Raw genomic sequence first — 23999 nt, forward strand, 5'->3', positions numbered from 1 at the left:
CACCCGGCAGGATCACCCTTCACGGGAGGAATCAGGCCAGCATTTCTCCCACTGCTTCTGTTAATGCCAAGTGGAGGAGATTAAGTCATGACATGTATTTATCTCAGAAGCTTCATTTTCTGATTGCACTTGGGTTCCCGCATCAGTTATAGGTATGGCGGGGCACTTTGAAGCTGAAAAAAGGCCCTTGTAGAGTTGATGGACCTAAATTTTAGTAAAGACATGATTTTATTTTTTAAATCACCGAATACAGATTACATTCTGAATATCCCGCTCAGCCGCCACAGGGAGACAGTACTAGGGATTTAGAGTCTTTCCACCTCTGGCTCTCAACCTCCAGTGTGCGTCAGAATCGCCTAAGGAGCTTTCAGATGGTTGGGACCCAGGCGTCTCCCCAGACAGTTAAACCAGTCTCCTGGGGAGGTGCCTGGGCACCAGCTTGCCATCTGCAGGTGATTCTGATGTTCAGTGAAGATTGAGAACCATTGAATAGGCCTTTTGATAGAAGCGGGTGTTAAATATGACCTTGACTTGTAAGTTTAGGCCACTGGGTCGGAGACTTTGCTGCATTCGGATCACCTTGGGAGCATTAAAAAAATAAATCCCAGCGCCCAGGTCACCCAAATGCCAGTCAGTCAGCTTGCTTGGGTTGGGGCATCGGTAGTTTTTAAAGATCCCCAGGCATTTCCAGTGTACAGTGAAGTTTGGGAAGTACTTGTTTAGGCTCTTCTAAAATAGATACTTATCTTCTCTTTCAGACTTTTATTTTTGTTCACTCTGTTTTTTATCTATAGGAGCTGAATGCCAAAGCGGCTTCTCTCTTTGAAACAAATGATGAGCACTCTGTAACAGAGGGTATTAACGTGATGAATGAGCTGATCATTCCCTGCATTCACCTGATCATTAATAACGACATCTCCAAGGATGACTTGGATGCCATTGAGATCATGAGAAACCACTGGTGCTCTTACCTTGGGCAAGATATTGCAGGTGTGCTGTTGTTGCCACTTCCAATAATTTCTAAGGCCCTTGAGAATTCTGGAAATTGCAGTGGACTCAGTTTGTAGTACCGGTTGTCAAACCATTTTAAGGCACTGGAATCCCCTAGAATATACAAGAGTCAAAAGGACATCTACTCTATTGAAACAAGGAATGGGAGCCTGCACCCCTGTCCTTCTTAGCCTCCCCTTACCTCCTCTGTGGCTGCTGAATCACCTCCACAGCCAGCCAGCCAGCTAGCTCTGTTTGAAATAAATCACTGCTCTCCAGGAATGTCAGACTGCTGTTACTTTTTCATCTGCCGAAATCTGAACTTTAATTTTATAGTTTAAAAATAAAAATCTGTTTATGCAGCTTGATTACCTGTTGGTGCCGTAATTAAATTTTCCTGTGACTTGAAGTTGCAAGACGTAAACATATTATTAACTGTGACGCCTTCAAGGTTAACAAATTAGTAAATGGAACGTCTGTGCATGTCCAAAGCATTTTGGAGAGGGAGCCTAAAACTAGGTATTTTTAGGTGAGTTTGATAGATTTAGAAAGTTGCTACGTATCCTAATACGAATCCTCTTTGTTAGTTTCTCACTGATGTAGAGATATTCTATTGACTTGTTAAAGTGTTCAAGTTTATAATATTTATTGAAAAATTCTATAATAATTAGTAGCTATGAATTTTGTTTTAATGTCTTCAGTTTTTATTTAGACCATGTGTGATATATAGCTTTACATAATGCCGTGTACACACTGGTATATTTTAATTACTTGAAGGAAAAGAACAGCATTTTATTTATGGCAATAGTATATTTACGGTACATTATATTTATGGTACTTTCTCAAATTTTAAAGGATGATTGATTGGAAGACGTGTCCATAATGAAGTGAATATATAGTGTTATTCTGCCACACGTCACATGGCTTAAAACAGTGACCTAAAACTTTGGTATATTTGGCAAATAGGTCTTTGCTACTGGTTTGGCCTGAAGGAATCATCATTTGTCATTAGCTGACCAGAACAATGCTTTAACCCTTCAGGTTGGGTGATGGCTATATGAAAGACCTTCTCCTATCATTGCAGACTTAGTTTTTACTCAGAGATTTATTTAGCTGTATAGTAACCATCCATTTTTCCTCCACAGAAAATCTGCAGCTGTGCTTAGGGGAGTTTCTACCCAGACTTCTAGATCCTTCTGCAGAAATCATTGTCTTAAAGGAGCCTCCGACTATTCGACCCAATTCGCCCTATGACCTTTGTAGCAGGTTTGCAGCTGTCATGGAGTCAATTCAAGGAGTGTCAACTGTGACAGTGAAATAAGCCCCCACGTGTTCAAGTCCCATCCTGGTCTTTGGTTGACTGCCTGTTGCACAGAAGTCTGTTGTCACAGTGTTTACCTTGGGAAGGGGATTAGGTGGAAAAGTAAGATTCAGATCCAGACCCCAACCATACTGTTTATGTAAAGAAGGATTGAAAATAAAATTGCACTTTTTAGGTACAGAATCATAAAAGCGATTTCACTAAAAAAGGCAGGAGCCAGTGTATTAAGGTATTGATTTATGGCAGAAGACCTGAAATGCCTCTTGTACCTACCGGCATGCTTGGGCTTTTCTAAGCCTCTTGACACTTTTAAAATTATCCTTCAGGCATAAGTGTTTTTGACAGCAGAGTAGAAGGGTGATTCATCAGAACCTGAACCATATGAACAGCTACTAGTTATTTTATCAAATACAGATGACATTAAAAAATTCTTAACTGCAAGAGAGGAGAAGCATACACCTTGCCTGGCTCTTGACAGGAGATGACAAGATACGTTGTTGATGAACCACTGCCCTTTCACACGTGGGTAGAACATAAGGTCATGCATGTGGCAGTAAGATGTTCAAAAGTCAAAAGAAAGCTGCCTCTCCTTTCTTTCTTCTCTCTCTTTTACTTTATATTTTTAAATAAACCAGAAAACCTCATACTCAGTCCTGAGTGAAAGAAAGGAAGGCATTAAGGACTTCAGACGGAGTAACAACATTGTGAAACTTGACTAAAGATCACGTTTTCATAGTTAACCTTTAGGTAAAAATTTCTAGTGTCTGAAAATTGTCAAAACCCATGTCTAAGGCTGCTGCTGGCCCAGAAGAACATTTTGATGCCCCTCCCCTTTTTTGCTTTTAAAAAATAAGGGATGTGGGTTTGTAAAAAGAAAAAAAAAATCTATATATATATGTATATGTAGAGAGAGAACTATCCCCTCTTGATAATTTTTAAAAGGCTCCAAATTGGGTATCCAAATTTTAAGATTAATGAGGGAATCGTGGGAGGGAAAAACACTTACTACAACAATGCAGATTTTATAAATGTGCAATAAAAGTATTTGTTTTACCTTTGGTTTGCAGTATGGCCTTTATTTAAATATATATTTTCTGTTTCGGAAATGGATGGACTCAATAAGCGTTTCTCACGTTTCAGCTTTTCTTCTTGAAAAGAAAAAGGCAGATTAGAGCGTTGAGAAGCTTGATGGGGATGAAAGGCAGTGGTCACTTCTTGAGCTGCACCTAGTGTTGACTGATCTCTTTTCATCTCATTTGCTAGTTGCATTGCATGTAAGTGTATCCACTTTGTAATTTTTCTGATTTAGAAGGCAAAAAAATTATTTTCTTGAAACCAAATTCTTATATTTTGGTTAAATTAATGGTTAGGCCATCTTTTACAGATATCCAGAGGTGATTTGTGTTTTAAAGCTCACTGCAAAGATGTGTTTCATGGGAAATTAATCACTTTTCTTACCCACTGATTACCTCTTACTATATAAAATTCTAGGCAGTAGCACCATTTGCCTTATGCTTTTAAATACCTGTCATTACTGATTACTGTGCACAGATATATAACAACCCTGGGATGAAAATGGGGACTGTGGTTTGCCCAAGGTCATAGGTGTCCTAAGTAGTGGAGCCAGGACACTAACCCTTGGTGTGTCTCACTTCATAGCCTGTGCTATATTAACAACTGCTTGACTGCCCTTGGAAGTCTTGTAAAATCTTTTGCTTTGTACCTTTCCACATTAGTTATTTCCTGATGAGCTTTTGAGAACCTGCAGTTGGTGAAGAAAGGAACAGCTGTACATCTGTAGTGTTGGATCCACTCAGACCACCATGGCGGGTACTGGTGCTGCCTTAGGTACAGCTTAGTTTCTTTCAGGGTCAGCAAACTGTCTCAAGCTAAGAATGGCTTTACTTATTTAAAGGGTTGTGAAAAAGAAGGATGAGGGGAAGGGATGTTGGGGGTGGGGTGGGAGAAAGAACCAGTGTGACCCTTAACCAGAAATGATTTCAAGAGTTTGGGCAGGGTACTTGACCTCAGCATAAATTCCCTGGAGACTGGGTTTAGCCTTTCCCTGGTTAACTGGAATTGCAATCCTTTTCCATTTGGATTTGTTAATTAGCTCTGTCAAGAACTATGGAGCATATAAACTCATTGTTATCCTACCCACTTCAAGAAAGAGGTGTGAAGTGGATACATAGAACAATTTAAATAATGAATGAAGAAGAGGCAAGGGTTGAATGAAGGGCTGGGATGTAGCAGGGATAGGATAGAAGGGAGAATTAACTGCAGCTGTAGTTTACTCATTTTCCTTGCTCGGTTTATTATATTTCATTGGATGAATATACCTTACAATTTATTATGCTAATTGTCATTTGAGTGTTTCCAGTTTTTGGCTGCTACCCATAATGCTACCAGGAACGTTCATGTACATGTCTTTTGATGCGCCCAAGAATGCGTTTCTGTTGGTATGTAATTCTGAGTGGAATTACTGGATCATTAGAATATGTGGGTCATAGGAATAGGTAGATGTATCTTTATTAGGTTCTACCAAACGGTTTTCCGAAGCAGTTATACCAATTTAAACTCCTACCAGCAGTCTATAAGAGTTCCAGTTGCCCCGTATCCTTGTCAAGATTTGATTTTGTCAGTATTTTTAATATAGCCGTTCTGGTAGACATGTGATGATATCATTTTGATTTGCACTTCCCTGTGTCAGCTGAAGAAAAATGCACAACCTACAAGTTGCAAGTTATGTTTTATTTAGGGACCTTACTGAGGACTGTGGCCCTGGAGACATCCTCTCAGATAGCTCTGAGGAACTGTTCCAAAGAGGTAAGGGAGGGGAAAACATGTAGTTGAACATTAAAAGACTACTCCTAATCTCAAAAACACCAGACATTTCAAGTTAATGATTTTAGTGCTTTTCTACCTATGAGAAGATGCGAGCCTCATTGAAATTTTTCCTTAGATATGCACCTTAACTATCTAGGGCCAGTATCCTGTTTTTCTCTGTCCTGAATTCCCCTCAGGGTGCACCATCAGGGCTGGCTGCAGTGGCTGATGGCTTGATGGTGGGCAACATTCCTTTTTTTCCTGGGATGGCAGGCAACATTCTTTAGTCCACATCTGTGTCCTAAGGATGTCCAGCATCTCTTAATATACTTATTGGCCTTTGGCTATTCTGTTTTTTGAAATATGTATTTAAGTCTTTTGCCCACTTTTTTTTTTCTTTTCCTTAGTGATTTATAGGAGTTTTTTGAAAATATAGTCCAGTTATGGAAGCTTTTTTGGTTATATGCATTGCCTATATCTTCTCCCACTCTGGCCTTTCATTTGATGTCTTTGGGTGAAAACAAGTTTTTAATGTTAAGGTTGTCTAGTTTATGAGTCTTTTCCTTCATGGTTAGTGCTACTGTGCCCTCTTGAGGAAATTATTTCCAAGGTCATAAAGATATTCTGTGTTATCTTCCAGAAGTTTCACTGTTTTACCCTTCACATTGAGTGGACTTACCCTCACCATTTATTGAAAACATTTTGTGTTTCCCAGTGCTATGCCTTTGTCATAAGGTGTCTATGTAGGGTTCTGCTTCTGGGCTCTTTTGTCTGTTCTATTGGCCTGTTGGTCTGCTTGTACCAACATCACACTGTCCTAATTAGTGTAGCTTTATAAGTCTTGATATCTGGTACAATAAATTGTCCAGTTTGGGACATCTTCAGTATCATCTTGGCTATTCTTGATTTTTTTATATTTCCATATAAACTTTAGAATCAGTTTGTCAATTTCACACATGCATACACAGATCTCCAGGGATTTTGATGTGGTTTATAGTGACTATAGATAATTTGAAGAGAATTGACATCTGATCTATGAACATTGTGTATACTTTTTATTTAGGTTTTCCTCAGTTTCTGTATAAAGGTCTTCCACCTCTTTCATAAGATTTATTCCTGGATCTTTGATGTTTTTCAACCTATTGTAAATGCTGTGATTTTTTTAAATTCCATTTTTAATTGTTTGTTGCTGACATCTGGAAACAAATGGATGTTTTTATATCAAGCCTATAAGAATTACTTATTAATTCCAATAGTTTATCAGGTTTTTTTTAGATCTTCTGTATACACTATGTTATCTGTGAATGATGACTTTTATTTCAAGTCCTTACAACGTTTCTTTTTCTTGACTGGTCACACTAGGACCTCTGATATAATGCTGAATAGAAGTGGTGATAGTGGGTGTCATTACCCCCCCCCCCCATATCAGGGAGAAAGTTTTCAGTATTTCACCATACTGTAGGCTTTTTATAAATTCCGTTTATTAGATAAAGAAAGATTCCTTTTATTCCGAGTTTGAGTTTTTTTAAAATATGAATGGGTGTTGAAATTTATCAAATGCTTTTTCTTTATCTATTGAAATGATTACATGGGTCTTTTCCTTTACTCTGTTCATGTGTGAATTACATTTAGTAATTTTAAACCAACCATGTTGCCAGAAGAAACTGAATTTGATCGTGATATATTTTTTATATGCATATGGAATTTTTTCATATTTAGGACTTCTGCATGTATATTCATGAAAGAGATTGGCCTTTAATTTTCTTTTCTTGTAATGTTCTTATCAAAGTTTTGGTGTAGATTATTCTGGCCTTATTGCATGAGTTGGGATGTTCTCTCATTTTCTATGCTCTGAAAGAGTTAGTATAAGATAGGATTATTTCTTCCTTAATTTCTGGCAGAATTCATTGTTGAAGCCATCTGATCCCAGAGTTGTTTTTTTGTGTGTTTTGAAAAGATGCTTTTAATTATAGATTCAGCTTCTTTTATACATTTAGGGTTTTCAGACTTTTTTTGGTTACTCCTTGTGTCAGTTTTGGAAAATTATTAGAAATTCGTCCAAAAAAAAGAGAAATATGTCCATTATGTCTAAAATTTTAAATTTACTTGGCAAAAAGTTTATAATAACGCCTCATGTGTGTGTGTGTGTGTGTGTGTGTGTGTGTTTGTGTGTGTGTGTGTGTTTAATGGCTCCAGAATCTTCGTAATGTCCCCCTTTTCATTACTGATACTGGGTGACACGTATCTTCTTTTCTTTTTGGTTAGTATTTCCAGAGGTTTATTGGTCTTTTCAAACAACTTTATTTTGTTTTTATTTATTTTTCTCTTGTGTAAGTTTTTTCCTGCCTTTTTATTTATTTATTTTTGGCCATGCCATGAGGCTTGTGGGATCTTAGTTCCCCGACCAGGGATCGAACCCGTGCCCCCTGTAGTGGAAGCACAGAGTGTGTAACCACTGGACCTCCAGGGAATTCCCTTTTCTACCTTTTTAATTCAGAGCTCTTCAGGAGTGATTCCTAACCCTGGTCACCAATCCAGAATCAGCTGTCACTTTAAAAATCCTGGTTGCCAAGGCCTCAACCCTGCAGATGTGGACTAATTAGACTTCCCTGGACCCCAGGTGCTCTTATGCTTGGAAAGCATCACAGGTGATTCTGATAAACATACAGTCACAGCTGAGAACTACTTCTTCATAGAACTTCCATGCCTACTAGTAAGGTGGCTTTTACATTGTCCTCAACACGCTGAGTTCTGTGGTTTCATAAAGTCTGTAGAGTCTTCTGCAATGATAGTTTACAGGCTTTTATGCTTTCTGAGTTAATGTATTATAACTTTGGTGTATTCCTCATGTTGTGAAGCTCAACTCTGATGGAGATATAGAAAAATACATTTTTTTTCTGTGTAATTAACCTTTCTTTTAATTACCGTAAACACATCAGTTCCTTAAAGTTCGCTCACAGGCTCAGCTTCTCAGCTATTCAGTCATTACAGTGCTTTTCCCTGAACCTTTAAAACAATTATCCACATTCTCTTAGGCTATTAAACACTAAATTCACATAGTAATCTACTACAAATCAGAGTGGAACTGCCTTAAGAGATTTTCATGTCCTCCTCCTTTCAGCCCCCTTGTTTGCTGCATTGCCCAATAGGCTGTTGGCTGGTTACCTGATTCCGCAACCTCCTTGTTGTGTGTAACTGATTGGCCATTTACAGACAAGTGAATGGGTCTTATAAGGTAGAGGCCTGGTCTCCTCCCTTCTCAGATAAGCCTGGATTGTTCCTGCTATGAGGAAGACAAGAAATTGTGATATTAAGCAATGAAGCAGGAATATTAACTTTGAGTAGGAGAAGGGGCCAGAAACCTTCTAAAGAATTTAGGTGACTTGGGCAACGAAGAGTAGCCCCCACTCGACACAACTAGAGAAAGCCCGCACACAGCAGCGAAGACCCAGTGCAGACAAAGACAAAATAAATTAAAAAAAAAAGAATTTAGGTCACTTGGAATTGATAAGCTGCTACATAAGTACTGAGGGATTGCCAGGAGTGTGTGCTGGTCCTTGTATTAATCATGTTCGTGGAGGTACGATCAGCTTTCTATCTAGAGCCCTAACGGTGGGCTAGAGGTATCACTCATGTCAAAGATGGTCTTCCCAAGTGAGCATTTAGATTTTAACAGTAAGGATGGAACCCCCAATGATGACCCAGGAGTAGCATCATCGTTCGCTAAGTCATCTTGACCGTCTCGACTTAGGGAATAGCCAGACCTCATTCATGAGGTGAACAGTTTTACAGCTTTCCTGATTTATAAACCACTGCTGAATCAGTGTGTCTCATGAAGATGTAGTTCATGGAAAGAATATTGGCATCGTTAGCTAACAACTGAGTTCCAGTACCGGCTAAACCTACTTTCCTGGTCTATAAAACCAAAAAATCCTTAACCTTGCTGTTGTGTTCTAAGGGTTCAAAGAAACAATAGATGCAGCAATGACTTGGTGTAAAGTATTGTTAGCTGCAGGTCTCGTGTGGAAATGTCTTGTGGGGCAAGGTCTTTAAGGCTTCTCCTTGGCCTATGTAGGGCTCACAGGTGGATGCTAAATAACTGGGACGTAATGTAGACATCCAGGGTGCTGTAGGTCTCTGGCAAGCGGATGTGATCATATTTTAGCCAGTCTGACTGGAAGAGAGGTGCTGAAGGGATCCGGGCCTATGCTGGATAGAAAAATTACAGTATCTCCTGTCGGGTTCTTTTCTTGCTTTGGGTATATTTTTTCTTTAATCATTTTATTGAATGCCCTAAACTTGATAGGGAACAGTGAGTCAATAGCTTTCTTTTTGTTTCCATGGCTACCTTCCAGTATGATCCTTTGGCTGTCCTTTCCCTGAGAACTTTATTGTCCCGTTTGAGTATGAAAAGAATAATTTTCATGTATTACAGCGTCTGGTCCAGTCTAGATCAAAAGTTCACTCTCATCCATTTGCTTCAGTGCTTCTCCCCTCATCTTAGTCCGGGCCTCAGCCTGACGTTCGGGGGCTAGCAGTAAGGAAGGAACCGTGGGATGTTTTTCTACTCCCCTGCTCCGTTCCCCTCCTAACCCCCAGCTCTGGCGGCCCTAGAGCCTGGGGGAGGAGAGTTTATAGCCGAAGAAGGCAAAGGACAGTGTTTACTTTTTTGTTTGTTTGTTTGGTTGGGTTTTGTTGTTGTTGTTTTTTTTGTGGTTCGCGGGCCTCTCACTGCTGTGGCCTCTCCCGTTGCGGAGCACAGGCTCTGGACGCACAGGCTCAACGGCCATGGCTCACGGGCCCAGCTGCTCCGCAGCATGTGAGATCTTCCTGGACCCGGGCACGAACGCGTGTCCCCTGCATCGGCAGGTGGACTCTCAACCACTGCGCCACCAGGGAAGCCCCAGTGTTTACTTTTTAAAGAAATAGTTTTATTTCTAATACACTCTTGTTCTTTGTTATGGCAAGAATCCAATTACTAGCTCTTGGGTCGGGTATTTTATGGGTTCTTCAGAGAGCTCTGTAGAAAACTTCCAGATCATTCCCTGATAATGGCTTTTGGACTTCCTGGCTGGCCTCTTTCAGTCCCCCTCAGCTCCTGCTCTAGTCATTCACACCGTCCAGCAGTGCTCTAGGACAGTGTCACCCAGACTGCCTGCCCCAGCACCCATCTGGGCTACAGAAAGCTTACCATCCTTGCCCCAGTAAAAGGCAGAAGGGCGGGTGCTGCCCCACTCGAGCCAGCCCCCTGCTGCAGGCTGCCCCGGTGGTGGTCAGGCACCCTCCTCTGTGCCTCCATAGCCCAGGAGTTTGCGCAGCTCAGCACAGGTGTGATGGGTGTGTTTCAGATACCCATCTTCCCTGCTGGGAACAGCTCCATCTGTGAGTGGTTCTTCTGAGGTCCATCTCCACCCCACTCCTCACAGGGAAGGGTAGAGACACCACAGTCCTCCCAGCTGTTACGAATTCCCTTCCGGGAAGCCTCCCTAATGCGTCTGGGTGTTTCTCTTATGTGGGTGTTGGGTGTGAAGGCTGACCACCAGTTTGGTTACTTCTTAGCAGCAGTGTGGCGAGCCCCTGTCTTTAGAATCCAGGGCCTGTATCACCCATGGGATTTGGCTTTGAGGCACTATTCAAAATTCTGGCCAACAACAAAACTGTCTGTACACATACTATAAATGTGGCAAGGTAGCAAGGACAACTGGCTTAAAAAAATAAATCCATCAGTTAGTAGCGTAGAATGTGATCCCAGCTTCTTTCGGTTCCATATCAGAGGCCAGTGACTGCAAACATTTCCCTAACTCGTGAGTTTTGTATTATCCTAACCCTCCCTGGCTGCTAAGACACGTCTCCTGTCCAGAAGCCCATAAAACTATTTCTTGCTTTCCTCCCATCCCAAAATGTGTCTAACCCTTGGGACTTTTCCCGTAGAGCTAGTCTCAGAGGCTCAGAAGGGTAACAGATGAATGTTTTGATAGGGACCTTCTGGAATGCCTTCTCTGCTAATGTTGAAATGCTCAGACCCAAAGGAAGGCCGGGGGAGAAGACAGCACCGAACATATCAAATTCTAACTGCATCACGTTTGTCGAGTCCCCGGGTTATTTTCTTACAATGCTTTGCACATAATAAAAGCTTTTGCCTTGAAACATCGATTGATTGATGTCCCTTTCTGTTCCTAATACATATGACAACACACCTCTCCATGTGTAACCACAATAAAGAAATGTTTTTGATGTTAATTTGCCACAAATGCATGAGAAAAGGCTGAACTGAAGCTAAGATTTAATTAGTTCTATTTTTATTTCTCATTATTTTCCCTACAACGCAGGTAGATAAAAACAGTGGCAGTTTTTGGTGAAAAGCATCTTATTCCTCAGACTCTTTCTATAAAAGTAGATTCTGGCCAGAATGCAGATCACCTTTCCTTCAGGGGATGACATGCTATTGACTGCTTGGGAATCAATCAACAGTCCCTGCCCCACTCCTATCGTGTTAAAAAATGCCTTTGGGGACTTCCTTGGCGGTCCTGTGGGTAAGACTCCGAGCTCCCGATGCAGGGGGCCCGGGTTCGATCCCTGGTCCAGGAACTAGATCCCACATGCATGCTGAAACTAAGTAGTCCACATGCTGCAACTAAAAGATCCTGTGTGCCGCAAGTAAGACCTACCGCAGCCAAAATAATAAGTAAATATTTTAAAAATGCAGACCCTGGGGGGCTTCCCTGGTGGCGCAGTGGTTGAGAGTCCGCCTGCCGATGCAGGGGACACGGGTTCGTGCCCCAGTCCGGGAGGATCCCACATGCCGCGGAGCGGCTGGGCCCGTGAGCCATGGCCGCTGAGCCTGCGCGTCCGGAGCCTGTGCTCCGCAACGGGAGAGGCCACAGCAGTGAGAGGCCTGCGTAACGCAAAAAAAAATAAATTAAAAAAAAAAAAAAATGCAGACCTTTACAAAATTTTTTTCAATGCCTTTGTGTCCTTTATAAAGGAGAGTTAGGAAAACAGGCTATTTTTTTTCTTAATAAATCTTTAGTTTGTGTCCAGTTTCTTTGCAGAGGAAGCCATAATCACATGCTGATGAAAAATACCATCAGCGCCTGCACACGTGGGATTAGGATGAGGGCTGCAGGTCACCAGCAGGACCAGGTGAGCCACCTGGCAACACAGATCCTGTTTAGACCTCAACAAACGCACAGAGCACAAGATTTTTCTTTTAGGTTTTTGGTTTTTTCTTCTGCTTGGGTGCCAGTTTTTCCTTTGGTCTGGTGGATTGTCTCAGTCACCCATCCCCATGAAGCAACAGGATGGGGTGGGTGACAAAAGCCTGCCATGGCATCCAAGCCTTGGATTCAAGTCTCATCCAGCTAATTACTCACCGTGGGCATGTTGCCTAAATTCTTCATTTTCTCATTAGCAAAACAAATAATATCTGTTCTCCCAATCTCAAAAAAAAAAAAAAAACCTCAATATAACAGTAAATAAAACACAAGATATGTGAAAGTACGTTGTCATCTCTTAAACCCTACACAACTGTGTGGTAGGGATACGGCCCAGGGACAAGGTGTTAGGAAAGGTGGCGCAGGCTACTGTTTCGGTCAGCTGACCTCCTGTTCCTGGCCTCATGCTTGGCTTCCCTTGGTTCTGAGAACAGAGACAACATGCTCCTTCCTACTTCAGCAGCCTTGTCTTTTACTTTTTTCTCTCTCTATCTAGAATTGCTATCCATCCTTTAGCTTGTAGGCAGTTATCATTTCCTTAGGGTACCCGCTCAATTAACCTGACTAGGTTAAATTGTTCCTATTGCATGATCTAATAGAACCATGTACCTTTCAGGATTTGTAAAGTTTGTCACAACTACAATTTGCATTGATGTGATTTCCCATTAATATCTGTCTCCCCTAATTGCCTATATGAGGGGCAGGGATACATTTTGTCCTACCGTTTTATTTCTGGTTGCTAGCACAATGCCTAGCACGTGGTAGGTGCTCAATAAATATTTGTTCAAAGAGTGAATAAACGGCCAGATGGAGGAATAACAAAATGAGTCCTTCTTGTAGATCCTATGGGATCCAAGGATCACTCTTGGATATTTGAGCTTCACCCCTGAATGAAACTTGGCCTAAAGATCCTTGAAACATAATCACGAAGGGGTAGTTGATAAAATGGGCATTGGAACCAGAGAAGGCCGGAATACACATTTGATGAAACTGCTCTTTTATACTCAAAAATTTATTTACCTAAGAGTCATTTGGATTTGTGTATGTCAAGTGGACATATACAAAAGGACATACTGGGTAAGGAGCTTTCTGGAGAAACTGTGACTCCTAGAGGATGCTATTCTGGGTGAGAAGGTAACTGAGTCAGGTGCTGAAGACGAAGTTGCACCTGAGCAGACTCATTTCCTCAGGAAAAAAAAAGAAAGGAACTGGTCTGGGCTATGCCGGCAAACTTGTCTATTCTCGTGTTGGTGCGTGCGTATTCTGTGGTGGCTACCTCAAGATGCCAGGGCTATGCCGATGTTATTTAATTGAGAAGGAGAGGTATCTGAGCACAGGCAGTACAGCCTCAAGGCAAAGCACAGTACCAGCGTGTGGAGGGAGGGAGCTCCTCAGTGCTGCGAGCAAAAGGTGCCTCTGAACTCGGAAAAGGGGCATGTCTGGGGACACTGGGAACCATCACCCTTAGTTGTTCTCCTGTGGGAATTGTTGACGGGGTCAGTGGTGACTCTCAACTGATTAAGGCAGTGGGAGGCAGATGGTAGCCAGAGGATCAGGGTGGACACGCAGGGTAGTTTCAGCTGATGAGCAGGTTTACGGGCAAGCGGGAGGCTCCTCCTTGAGGACTTGCAGAAATGCCTGAGGAAGACCTGGCCCAGGCGGTCAGGAAGCAAAGGAACTTGGGTCATTGTTGTGAAAGGGACTTTACTGGTTGCCACAGCCTAGGTAGTTCTGCTGACATTTAGGTTAAAATTTAAGGGATTTATAATGTGATTTTGCATATGGTAAAAGACATTTCCGAGTAGCTGATAATTCTCTCCACATGTACGCCCACACTGGGCAGTCCTTGGGTACAGCCACAAGGACTGATATATTGTGAAGCTCCCTTTCAAATCGTGTACCCGAGACTGAAAATGAACCCAAGGAGGGTCCCAGTCCTGAGGTGATATAATATCACCAATAATTCATTTTCATTTGCAAAGGCATATCTTTAGCTTTTCTGTCTTCATATCCAGTAAGACTAGGTTTTCTAGGTTGAACGCTATTTTGTAATATGTTTTCCCTAGTAATAAAAGAATCAAGTATATAATTAATGTTATGAGTTTAAAAGTATTTTACGTAAATAGAATCTATATCAGATAAACGTGTCTTTAGAAACTGTGCCTTGATTTTTCAGTCTGAAATTAGGATCACCATTTCACCAAGATAGTCAAATTCTTGAACAAATGAGACAGTGACTACCACCTCTAAAATGAGGCAAGCAAATACAGAGTGATGGAGGATAAGGAAGAGAGAGGGTTCTCCTGACGTTCCTCTGTTCCATAGGTTTCCTGGCAAAGCTTGTCCTAGATGAACAGGATCCTAGGTCCTGGCATTAGGTGGCACGAGCGATCGGACTGCGCTGGAGCACAGGATGGTGGGGCTGCCGTAGGCATGGCCATCTGGACAGAGGGCACATCTTTTCCCAGGCAGGCCGAGGAGATAAGGAGTAACCCACCAAGGGCCAGGAAAACAGCAGCAGCCCAGCCCAGCTAGAGGGCATCTCCAAACTCCCACCAAGGCACAGTCTCAGGGACGCTGTCATCCCAGAAGTCTTGGATTGTGACGCAGGCCACCCAGGAGACTGGAAAGAGGGGAGTGGCCAAAGCTGATGCCTCCAAAGTCCCTCCCAGGAGGCAAAGCCACCTCTGGAATACCCATCTGATCCTTGAAACTGGAAGCATTGGGCCCCAAAACCAGAGAGCAGAAGCCCCAGTAGTCCCAGCCCATGGGAGGCTACCATGAGGATGCGGGATGCCTGGAGCTCCAGGGGCAGAGATGAGAAGGACTCAAAGGACTTACACACAGTGGCAACTTCCTCCTGATCTACGCAGACCTCCCAAAGTCCTATGATCCAGGTCTCCATTTCGTTCAGCTCCAGACTGAGAGTTTTCCATTGGGGCAGGCTGGTGGTGACACATGAACAGACGCAGCCAAGCAGAGAGAGGAGCAGTCCCCCAAGCTGGGCTTTCCCACGGAAACTCCAGGCCATGGTTGCTCCCACCACAGAGGAAAGGCAGAAAGAAAAGGAGGACAGGTGGCTTGGTGACTGATGAGCAGGCAGGACTCTTGGGGAGCTGAGTGGAGTCCACTCAGCAGCTGAGGCAGGTGCCAGGATCTTGGCAAACTTTGGGTTTAGGGGGTGTGCCCAAGAGTGGATGTGGGTGTGGATCCTGGGGGAGGGTCCCATGAGAGGCAAAAAAGCCAGACAGTAAGCCATCAATACATATTTGATGAGTGAATTCATACACTTAAATCACTCCCCAGTTCCGAGAAGGCGAGAATGATGTTCTGGGAATATACATTGATGTAATCTTTCTGGAGGGTAACATGACTTCATGTTTTTTTGTTTTTTTTATTTTTTTTTTTAATTTTTTTTTTTTTAATTTTTTTATGGTATGCGGGCCTCTCACTGTTGTGGCCTCTCCCGTTGTGGAGCACAGGCTCCGGACACGCAGACTCAGCGGCCATGGCTCACGGGCCCAGCCGCTCCACGGCATGTGGGATCTTTCTGGACCGGGGCACGAACCCGTGTCCCCTGCATCGGCAGGCGGACTTTCAACCACTGCGCCACCAGGGAAGCCCATGACTTCATGTTTTACACTTTTAAATATCTGCACCCTACGTCCAAGAACTTACCTTAATTTACTGTGAATATATACCAATATTTATGAAAATATCCACTGAACTAGTGTTAAGAATTGTATATTATTATGTACAATTTAGGCAGCTGTTTTAAATTGATGTAGAAGAAATTTTAATGACATGAAAAATGCTTTTGGGGCTCCCCTGGTGGCCCAGTGGTTGAGAGTCCGCCTGCCGATGCAGGGGACACGGGTTCGTGCCCCGGTCCGGGAAGATACCACATGCCGCGGAGCGGCTGGGCCCGTGAGCCATGGCCGCTGAGCCTGCGTGTCCGGAGCCTGTGCTCCGCAACGGGAGAGGCCACGGCAGTGAGAGGCCCACGTATGGCAAAAAAAAAAAAAAAAAAAAAATGCTTTTGATACGTTGTTAAGTGAGAAAAGCAGTGACCAAACAGTATATAGAGTATATAGAATGCAGTTTCACTTTCACAAAAAAGCGCATATATCTGTATCTATTTGTGTGTATGTATGTATGTATCATATACCACAAAATGTTAACCATGGTTATTTTACTGGAAGGATTATGGATAGTTCTTATTTTCTTTTGTTTTTGTCTTGTGCTTGTCTATGTATTTTATACATTTTTACAGATTTATCATTTAGTATTTTTGTAAACAGAAGAAAAAAATTCCCGAATCCAAGGAACCTATCCAGACCCAGAATATACCAGGAGGGAAAGCCCTTCCTCCCCAGTCCCCTGCTGCTGCTGGGACAAGAGCTATAAATAGATGGTAGTCACACCAGCTTCCATTCCTATTTGTTGCTGCTGCCAAGAGGCAGGTTCCGACAGGAAAGGCAATAATTTGCATTTACTGAGTGAGGCTAAATACCAGACTTTTGGCTAGATTCTTTTTTTTTTTTTAACATCTTTATTGGAGTATAATTGCTTTACAATGGTGTGTTAGTTTCTGCTTTATAACAAAGTGAATCAGTTATACATATACATATGTTCCCATATCTCTTCCCTCTTGTGTCTCTCTCCCTCCCACCCTCCCTATCCCACCCCTCTAGGTGGTCACAAAGCACCGAGCTGATCACCCTGTGCTATGCGGTTGCTTCCCACTAGCTATCTATTTTACGTTTGGTAGTGTATAGATGTCCATGCCACTCTCTCACTTGTCCCAGCTTACCCTTCCACCTCCCCATATCCTCAAGTCCATTCTCTAGTAGGTCTATGTCTTTATTTCCATCTTACCCCTAGGTTCTTCATGACCTTTTTTTTTTTTTCTTAGATTCCATATATATGTGTTAGCATACCGTATTTGTTTTTCTCTTTCTGACTTACTTCACTCTGTATGACAGACTCTAGGTCCGTCCACCTCACTACAAATAACTCAATTTCGTTTCTTTTTATGGCTGAGTAATATTCCATTGTATATATGTGCCACATCTTCTTTATCCATTCATCTGTTGATGGACACTTAGGTTGCTTCCATGTCCTGGCTATTGTAAATAGAGCTGCAATGAACATTTTGGTAAATGACTCTTTTTGAATTATGGTTTTCTCAGGGTATATGCCCAGTAGTGGGATTGCTGGGTCGTATGGTAATTCTATTTTTAGTTTTTTAAGGAACCTCCATACTGTTCTCCATTTATAAGCAGCTCATGCAGCTCAATAGCAAAAAAACAAACAACCCAATCCAAAAATGGGCAGAAGACCTAAATAGACATTTCTCCAAAGAAGATATACAGACTGCCAACAAACACATGAAAGAATGCTCAACATCATTAATCATTAGAGAAATGCAGATCAAAACTACAATGAGATATCATCTCACACCAGTCAGAATGGCCATCATCAAAAAATCTAGAAACAATAAATGCTGGAGAGGGTGTGGAGAAAAGGGAACACTCTTGCACTGTTGGTGGGAATGTAAATTGGCTAGATTCTTTATCCTTATTTAATTTTCACACCACCGCTGTGAGATACATGTTAGGTAACTTGCCAAGGTGCACCAGCTGGCAAGCAACAGATCCAACTCCTGAGCCAGGAGGCTCGGACTGTGACATTTCTTATTCTTGTCTCCAGCACCAGAACAGAGATGCCTCCTGCGCTGCGCCTGCCCACTGGTGACACAGCATGCAGGCATGGGCTCCTCTTTATGGCAAAATATGGAAGAAAATTGGGATTTATTATATTGAAGACATAGATGTTGACCGATGTATTCTCCTGTACATATTTTAACCTACTGATTGCCCTGTGGTACACTACGATGTGAAAAAGGGACATGGGATAGTCAGCAAGGAGGAAGCGTCTGAAAAAGCAGTATCTTGAATTTACCCGAATGACATCTCAACACCTAAGCAGCCTGATTAACTTATCAGTCTTGTAGGGGTGGAAGGAGGTGAGCAGAAACTTCTGGAATGCCTTTTTTCTTTCATGTTTTATTATAGAAAATTTCAAACACATACGAAAGTAGAGCAAATGGTATAAAGAAATCTGATGTACTATCACCCAGCTTCAGAAATTATCCACTCATACCAATCTGTTTTCACCCATACCTGCATCCACCACTCCCCCTCCCTCCCTTAATCCTATCTTGAAGCAAATGGGACGCTCTTTTAAATTGTAGGCTCCTTCTGCTGCTTTTATAACAAGCGCATGTTCTAATCAAAACGATGGCAAAATATTATGCATCTCTGGAAAGTGTCTGCTTGTACTATATCCATCCAGATTTGTGTCTGTTACTTAGCTTCCTGAATCCAGGCATGCCACATGTGTGTGAGACATGATTGGTCAGGAGGAATCCTTTCAGACATTGTTCCTTATTTCTTTGGCTTTTCTTCAGAGCCCTTTCTTGGTAATTTATGAAAATCTGTGAGTCAGGAGAGATACAAACCACGATAAGCGTGAAATATGAAGGAGGTCAGATTAATGAGGGAAAACAGAACCCATTCATTTGTTAATTTCTTTTTAAAAATTTTAATCTATTTTTTATTGAAGTATACTTGATTTACAATGTTGTGTTAGTTTCTGGTGTACAGCAAAGTGATTCAGGTAACATTTTTTTAGATTCCACATATAATTGATATCACATTATATTTGTCTTTCTCTGTCTGACTTACTTCACTCAGTATGATAATCTCTAGGTCCATCCATGTTGCTGCAAAAGGCATTATTTCATTCCTTTTTATGGCTTTTTATCCCGCTGTATATATACATATCACATCTTCTTTACCCGTTCATCTGTCAGTGGGCATTTAGGTTGCTTCTATGTCTTGACTATTGTAAGTAGTGCTTCTGCGAACATTGGAGTGCATATATCTTTTCGTATATTAGTGTTTTCTCCAGATATATGCCTAGGAGTGGGATTGCTGGATCATATGGTAACTCTAGTTTTAGTTTTTTAAGGAACCTCCATACTGTTCTCCATAGTGGCTGCACCAATTTACATTCCCACCAATGTAAAGGAGGGTTCCCTTTTCTCCACATCCTCTCCAACATTTGTTATTTGTAGACTTTTTTTGATGGTCATTCTGACCAGTGTGAGGTGACACCTCATTGTAGTTTTGATTTGCATTTCTCTAATAATCAGCGTTGCTGAACATCTTTTGATGTGCTTTTTGGCCATCTGTATGTCTTCTTTGGAGAAATGTCTATTTAGGTCTTCTGCCCATTTTTTGATCGGGTTTTTTTGTTTTTGTTGTTGAGTTGCATGAGCTCTTTGTGTACTTTGGAAATTAAGCCCTTGTTGGTTGCATTGTTTGCAAATATTTTCTCTGAGTATGTAGGTTGTCTTTTCATTCTGTTTACGGTTTACTTTGCTGTGCAAAAACTTGTAAGTTTGATTAGGTCCCATTTGTTTCTTTGTGCTTTTATTTCTGCTGCCTTGGGAGACTGACCTAAGAAAATATTGCTATGATTTATGTCAGAGAATGTTTTGCCTATGTTCTCTTCTGTGAGTTTTATGGCATCATGTCTCATATTTAAGTCTTTAAGCCATTTTGAGTTTATTTTTTGTATGGTATGAGGGAGTGTTCTCACTGCATTGATTTACATGTGGCTGTCCAGCTTTCCCAATACCACTTGCTGAAGAGACTTTTTTTCTCCATTGTATATTCCTGCCTTCTTTGTAAAAGATTAGTTGACCATATAGGTGAGTGGGTTTATTTCTAGGCTCTCTATTCTATTCCATTGATCCATATGTCTCTTTTTGTGCCAGCACCATGCTGTTTTGATTACTGTAGCTTTGTAGTATTGTCTGAAGTCTGGGAGGGTTGGACCTCCAGCTTTGTTCTTTTTCTTCAGGATTGCTTTGGCTATTCTGGGCCTTTTGTGGTTCCACATAAACTTTAGCATTATTTGTTCTAGTTCTGTGAAAAATTTTGTGGGTAATTGGATAGTGATCTCATTAAATCTGTAGATTGCTTTGGATAGTATGGCCATTTTAACAATATTAATTCTTCTAATCCAAGAGCTGTTAATTTCTTTTTGTTTACTCACGTGTTCATTCATGCCTGCATGCATTGTCTGTCTGTGTGTAGCAATCCTACTCCATTCCCTATGCTCTTTTTTCTCCTTCCTAAGTCTGGCTCTCCCCTGTCTCTTCCTGGAAACTTGAGGGATAGTCCTTAGCTTATCCAGTGCTCAGGGAGAGGTGGAGCTTCTGCAGTTGTGTTTGTGGGTATTCATGGCTTAATTTCCTGGAGGAAGATTCCAGAACCTCAACCTGACACCTCCTTCCATTCTTAGTTCAGATTACTTATTACTGTGGAACCTCCCTGATTCAATCAGTGACTGGGTGCTCCTCCCCCAATATTTCCTCTGCCCTTTGTACCTCCTTAGAGGTGGATTAAGCTTCCAGGCCTGTTACTTGCACAGACCCCTTCCAAGGCCTGCACTTAATTTTATATTTGTTATTTTATATTCTTTTCCTTAAAGAGTCCTCCGCCTCCTGGCAAGTGTATAAAATTTAGGCCCTACCACATCTGGATCAATCCCTCATCTACCTCAAGGATAGTAATGATCATATTTTCCTGAGATTATTTATTCATATATTTTGGATTCCCAGCCTAGCACACAGCTCAATAAATATGTGATACAAATTTTCAGGAATTTCATTTGCATGTCCTTCTTTCTCACTGGGCATTTATTATTAGTAGCATTTAGAATTCAAAGAGAGGCTGACAGGTCTAGCAAACAGAAGTTTGGTTGGTTTTCTAGGGAGAGGCGATTCCCAAGATGTTATGGCTTCCCGTCTCAACCCCCTTTGCTCATGTCACAGGAAGCTGCCCCTGCGTCACTAGGATAAGCAGATCGTTCCAAAGGCACTTAAAATTGACAGGGACCTTAGTGTCAGCATCTACTTGGGGGTCCACCGTCACAAGGTACCTTTAAAAAAATTTTAAAAAGCATTTGAATCAAGGCAGTACATGTTTATTGTAGAAAAAAACAGGGAAAAGAAGAGAATAAATACCATAAATTCACCACTAAGAGTTAAATTGGTGTACTTCCTTTACCTTTACCTCTACATATGTATCTATATCTATTTATTTTTTAATACTGTACATAGTATACTGTGAAAATCTTTTAGTATGTAACGCATTTATATGCATATATGTATACATATATACATATATCTTATAGTATGTATGTAACACATTTAAATAATGAAACAATTTTTTTTAAGTTTTGATAAAATTGATTTGTAATCGCTGATAGAAAGTGCTAAGTATCATGTTCCAGTCCATACAGTACTAATGTTATTTATACCTAGGTAATATAAATAATATAAACTTATATTTAATAGATGTTATATATGTATATATATACTATATATAAAAGGAGTGCAATTATGAGCATAGTTTTATTTATAATGAGGTGATTCCACTTCCTTGCACAACTGCAGAGGGCACCATTCACATAAACTCTGATGGCCGCTAAGGCCCATGAGAATGAATATTTAACGAAAAGGATCAAGATGGGCTCGTTAGGTCTTCAAGCAAGATAAATTTCACAGGTAAGCGTTTTGAAGCTGAGAAAAATTCAGTTGTGACTGGTTATTAAATAAAAACATGTTTCTTCTAGTGAAAACACGGCGGGAAAAGGCAAGCTATTTGAAAATGAGCAAGGAGAAAACGCGTCTCCGCACAGTTTGCCAACTACGGGACACCGTGAAAAGTCCACGCTAGGATAGCCGCGATGCCTACTGGGAGTTGTAGTACGGGCCTCGCTTTTCGTGCGGAGGTCTGGGCCCCGCGAGACTCCGTTTCCCGGCAGGCCGCGCGCCAAGGCCTCCGGCGGGACTGGAGCTGCCGCGCTGGCTACCAGAGAGTGAGTGACTCTGCCCGGGTTGCTTCTTGTGGTAGCGATGGCCTCGTTCGTGACGGAAGTCCTGGCACACTCGGGGAGGCTGGAAAAGGAGGATCTGTGCACTCGGATCAGCCGCCTGACCCAGCGGGTGGAGGAGATTAAGGTGAAGCCGGGGCAGCTGGCGGCTGGCTATAAAGGGACGGAGGGAGGAGTAGAGCCATGGCAGCCAGAGTGGATGCCAGCGGTCAGGCGTGGAAGCCGAGTGGGAGGAATGAGGAGTGGGGGGGCTGGGAGGTATGTGGGCCGGGGAGGGGACTTAGAGGGAAGCCCACACCGGGGTTGGGGACTGCGGAGGAAAGGAGGCGGGACAGTGGAGAGGAAGAGGCGGTGACTGGGGCAGCGTTGGGAGTGGGGTTAGGCTGGGGAGGGATTGGGGGGTCGAGGGCGAAGGCCGAGGAGACAAGCAGAGCAGGGGAAGTGGGACTGGAAGCCCGAGGTTTCTAGGGAGGGAGAATAGGAGCGGGATAGAAATGAGGGCAATCCCGCCCACCCCTCATCGGTGTGTGATTTCCTCCTCTGTCCGATTTGTGGATGAATATAATGGCTTTGGGAGGATTGTGCTCTTCTCCTCTATCCCTGAAATTTTTGTTATTAAAACCTATCGATATTTTATTAAACTCTCTTCTCCACCTCCAGGCCCTTGAGACTACGATGTTATAAAACACGTGAATAGCACTTCTTTGGACCCTGCTGTCTTGAGATTGATACAAAAACAAAAGGCACAAACCACACGCAGTTCCACTTTGTACTGCTATCTTTACCCTACATTTGTATTTGCCCACATCTTTGTTGCTTTCATTTAAAAAGATGTGCACATATATATGGAATCTAAAAAAAAAAAAAAATGGGTCTCACAAACTTAGGGGCAGGACAGGAATAGACACAGATGTACAGAATGGACTTGAGGACGCGGGGAGGGGGAAGGGTTAACTGGGACAAAGTGAGAGAGTGGCGTGGACATATATACACTACCAAACGTAAAATCGATAGCTAGTGGGAAGCAGCCGAATAGCACAGGGAGATCAGCTCCGTGCTTTGTGTCCACCTAGAGGGGTGGGATGGGGAGGGTGGGAAAGAGATGCAAGAGGGAGGAGATATGGGGATATATGTATACATATAGCTGATTCACTTTGTTATACAGCAGAAACTAACACACCATTGTAAAGCAATTATACTCCAATAAAGGTGTTAAAAAAAATAAAAAGATATGTACCGTGTAGGTCTGTATTTAAGGGAGCCACTTTGGCACTGTACCATAAAGGCACAAAAATGTTTTTATTTTACCAAAATGATTTCCTAAATGTTAAGTATTCATGTCACTGGCATCTCTTCTTTAATATGGCTTTAGGATTTTTCATCACTTTTTTATTTTTATTTTTTCGGTACGCGGGCCTCTCACTGTTGTGGCCTCTCCCATTGCGGAGCACAGGCTCGGAACGCGCAGGCCCAGCGGCCGTGGCTCACGGGCCCCGCCACTCCGCGGCATGTGGGATCTTCCTGGACTGGGGCACGAACCCGTATCCCCTGCATCGGCAGGCGGACTCTCAACCACTGCGCCACCAGGGAAGCCCCATCACTTTTTATATGATGGAAAGAGGGCAGGCTATTAAGCTACTTTAACATGGCACTCAAGGCTCCTCCCTGTTCTGGAC

At 42.2% G+C, this 23999-nt stretch overlaps 3 protein-coding genes across 14 annotated transcripts in view; 2 read left to right on the forward strand and 1 right to left on the reverse strand.

Annotated features, from left to right (window-relative positions):
- Positions 1-3369, forward strand: part of USP28 (ubiquitin specific peptidase 28) — a 56974-nt gene extending 53605 nt beyond the window's left edge. For 9 of the 10 annotated variants that reach the window (XM_032640429.1, XM_032640438.1, XM_032640436.1 and 6 more), the window contains 2 exons: positions 795-990; positions 2136-3369. In XM_032640429.1, coding sequence (XP_032496320.1) covers positions 795-990; positions 2136-2311 — 372 coding nt within the window. In that variant the 3' untranslated portion in view covers positions 2312-3369. Of the gene's footprint in view, positions 1-794; positions 991-1353; positions 1502-2135 lie in introns of those variants that run through there. The other variant, XM_032640435.1, reaches the window with a different exon arrangement.
- An 11327-nt stretch (positions 3370-14696) lies between these two features.
- Positions 14697-15382, reverse strand: CLDN25 (claudin 25). The gene is given in 2 exon segments (XM_032639116.1): positions 14697-15061; positions 15064-15382. Coding segments are annotated over 2 exon segments (684 nt in total).
- A 6877-nt stretch (positions 15383-22259) lies between these two features.
- Positions 22260-23999, forward strand: part of ZW10 (zw10 kinetochore protein) — a 32673-nt gene continuing 30933 nt past the window's right edge. For 2 of the 3 annotated variants that reach the window (XM_032641363.1, XM_032641364.1), the window contains exon 1: positions 22268-22450. In XM_032641363.1, coding sequence (XP_032497254.1) covers positions 22346-22450 — 105 coding nt within the window. In that variant the 5' untranslated portion in view covers positions 22268-22345. Of the gene's footprint in view, positions 22451-23999 lie in introns of all 3 variants that reach the window. The other variant, XR_004351182.1, reaches the window with a different exon arrangement.

The sequence above is a fragment of the Phocoena sinus genome, chromosome 8, assembly GCF_008692025.1.
Source record: "Phocoena sinus isolate mPhoSin1 chromosome 8, mPhoSin1.pri, whole genome shotgun sequence".
NCBI classification, from domain to species: domain Eukaryota; kingdom Metazoa; phylum Chordata; class Mammalia; order Artiodactyla; family Phocoenidae; genus Phocoena; species Phocoena sinus.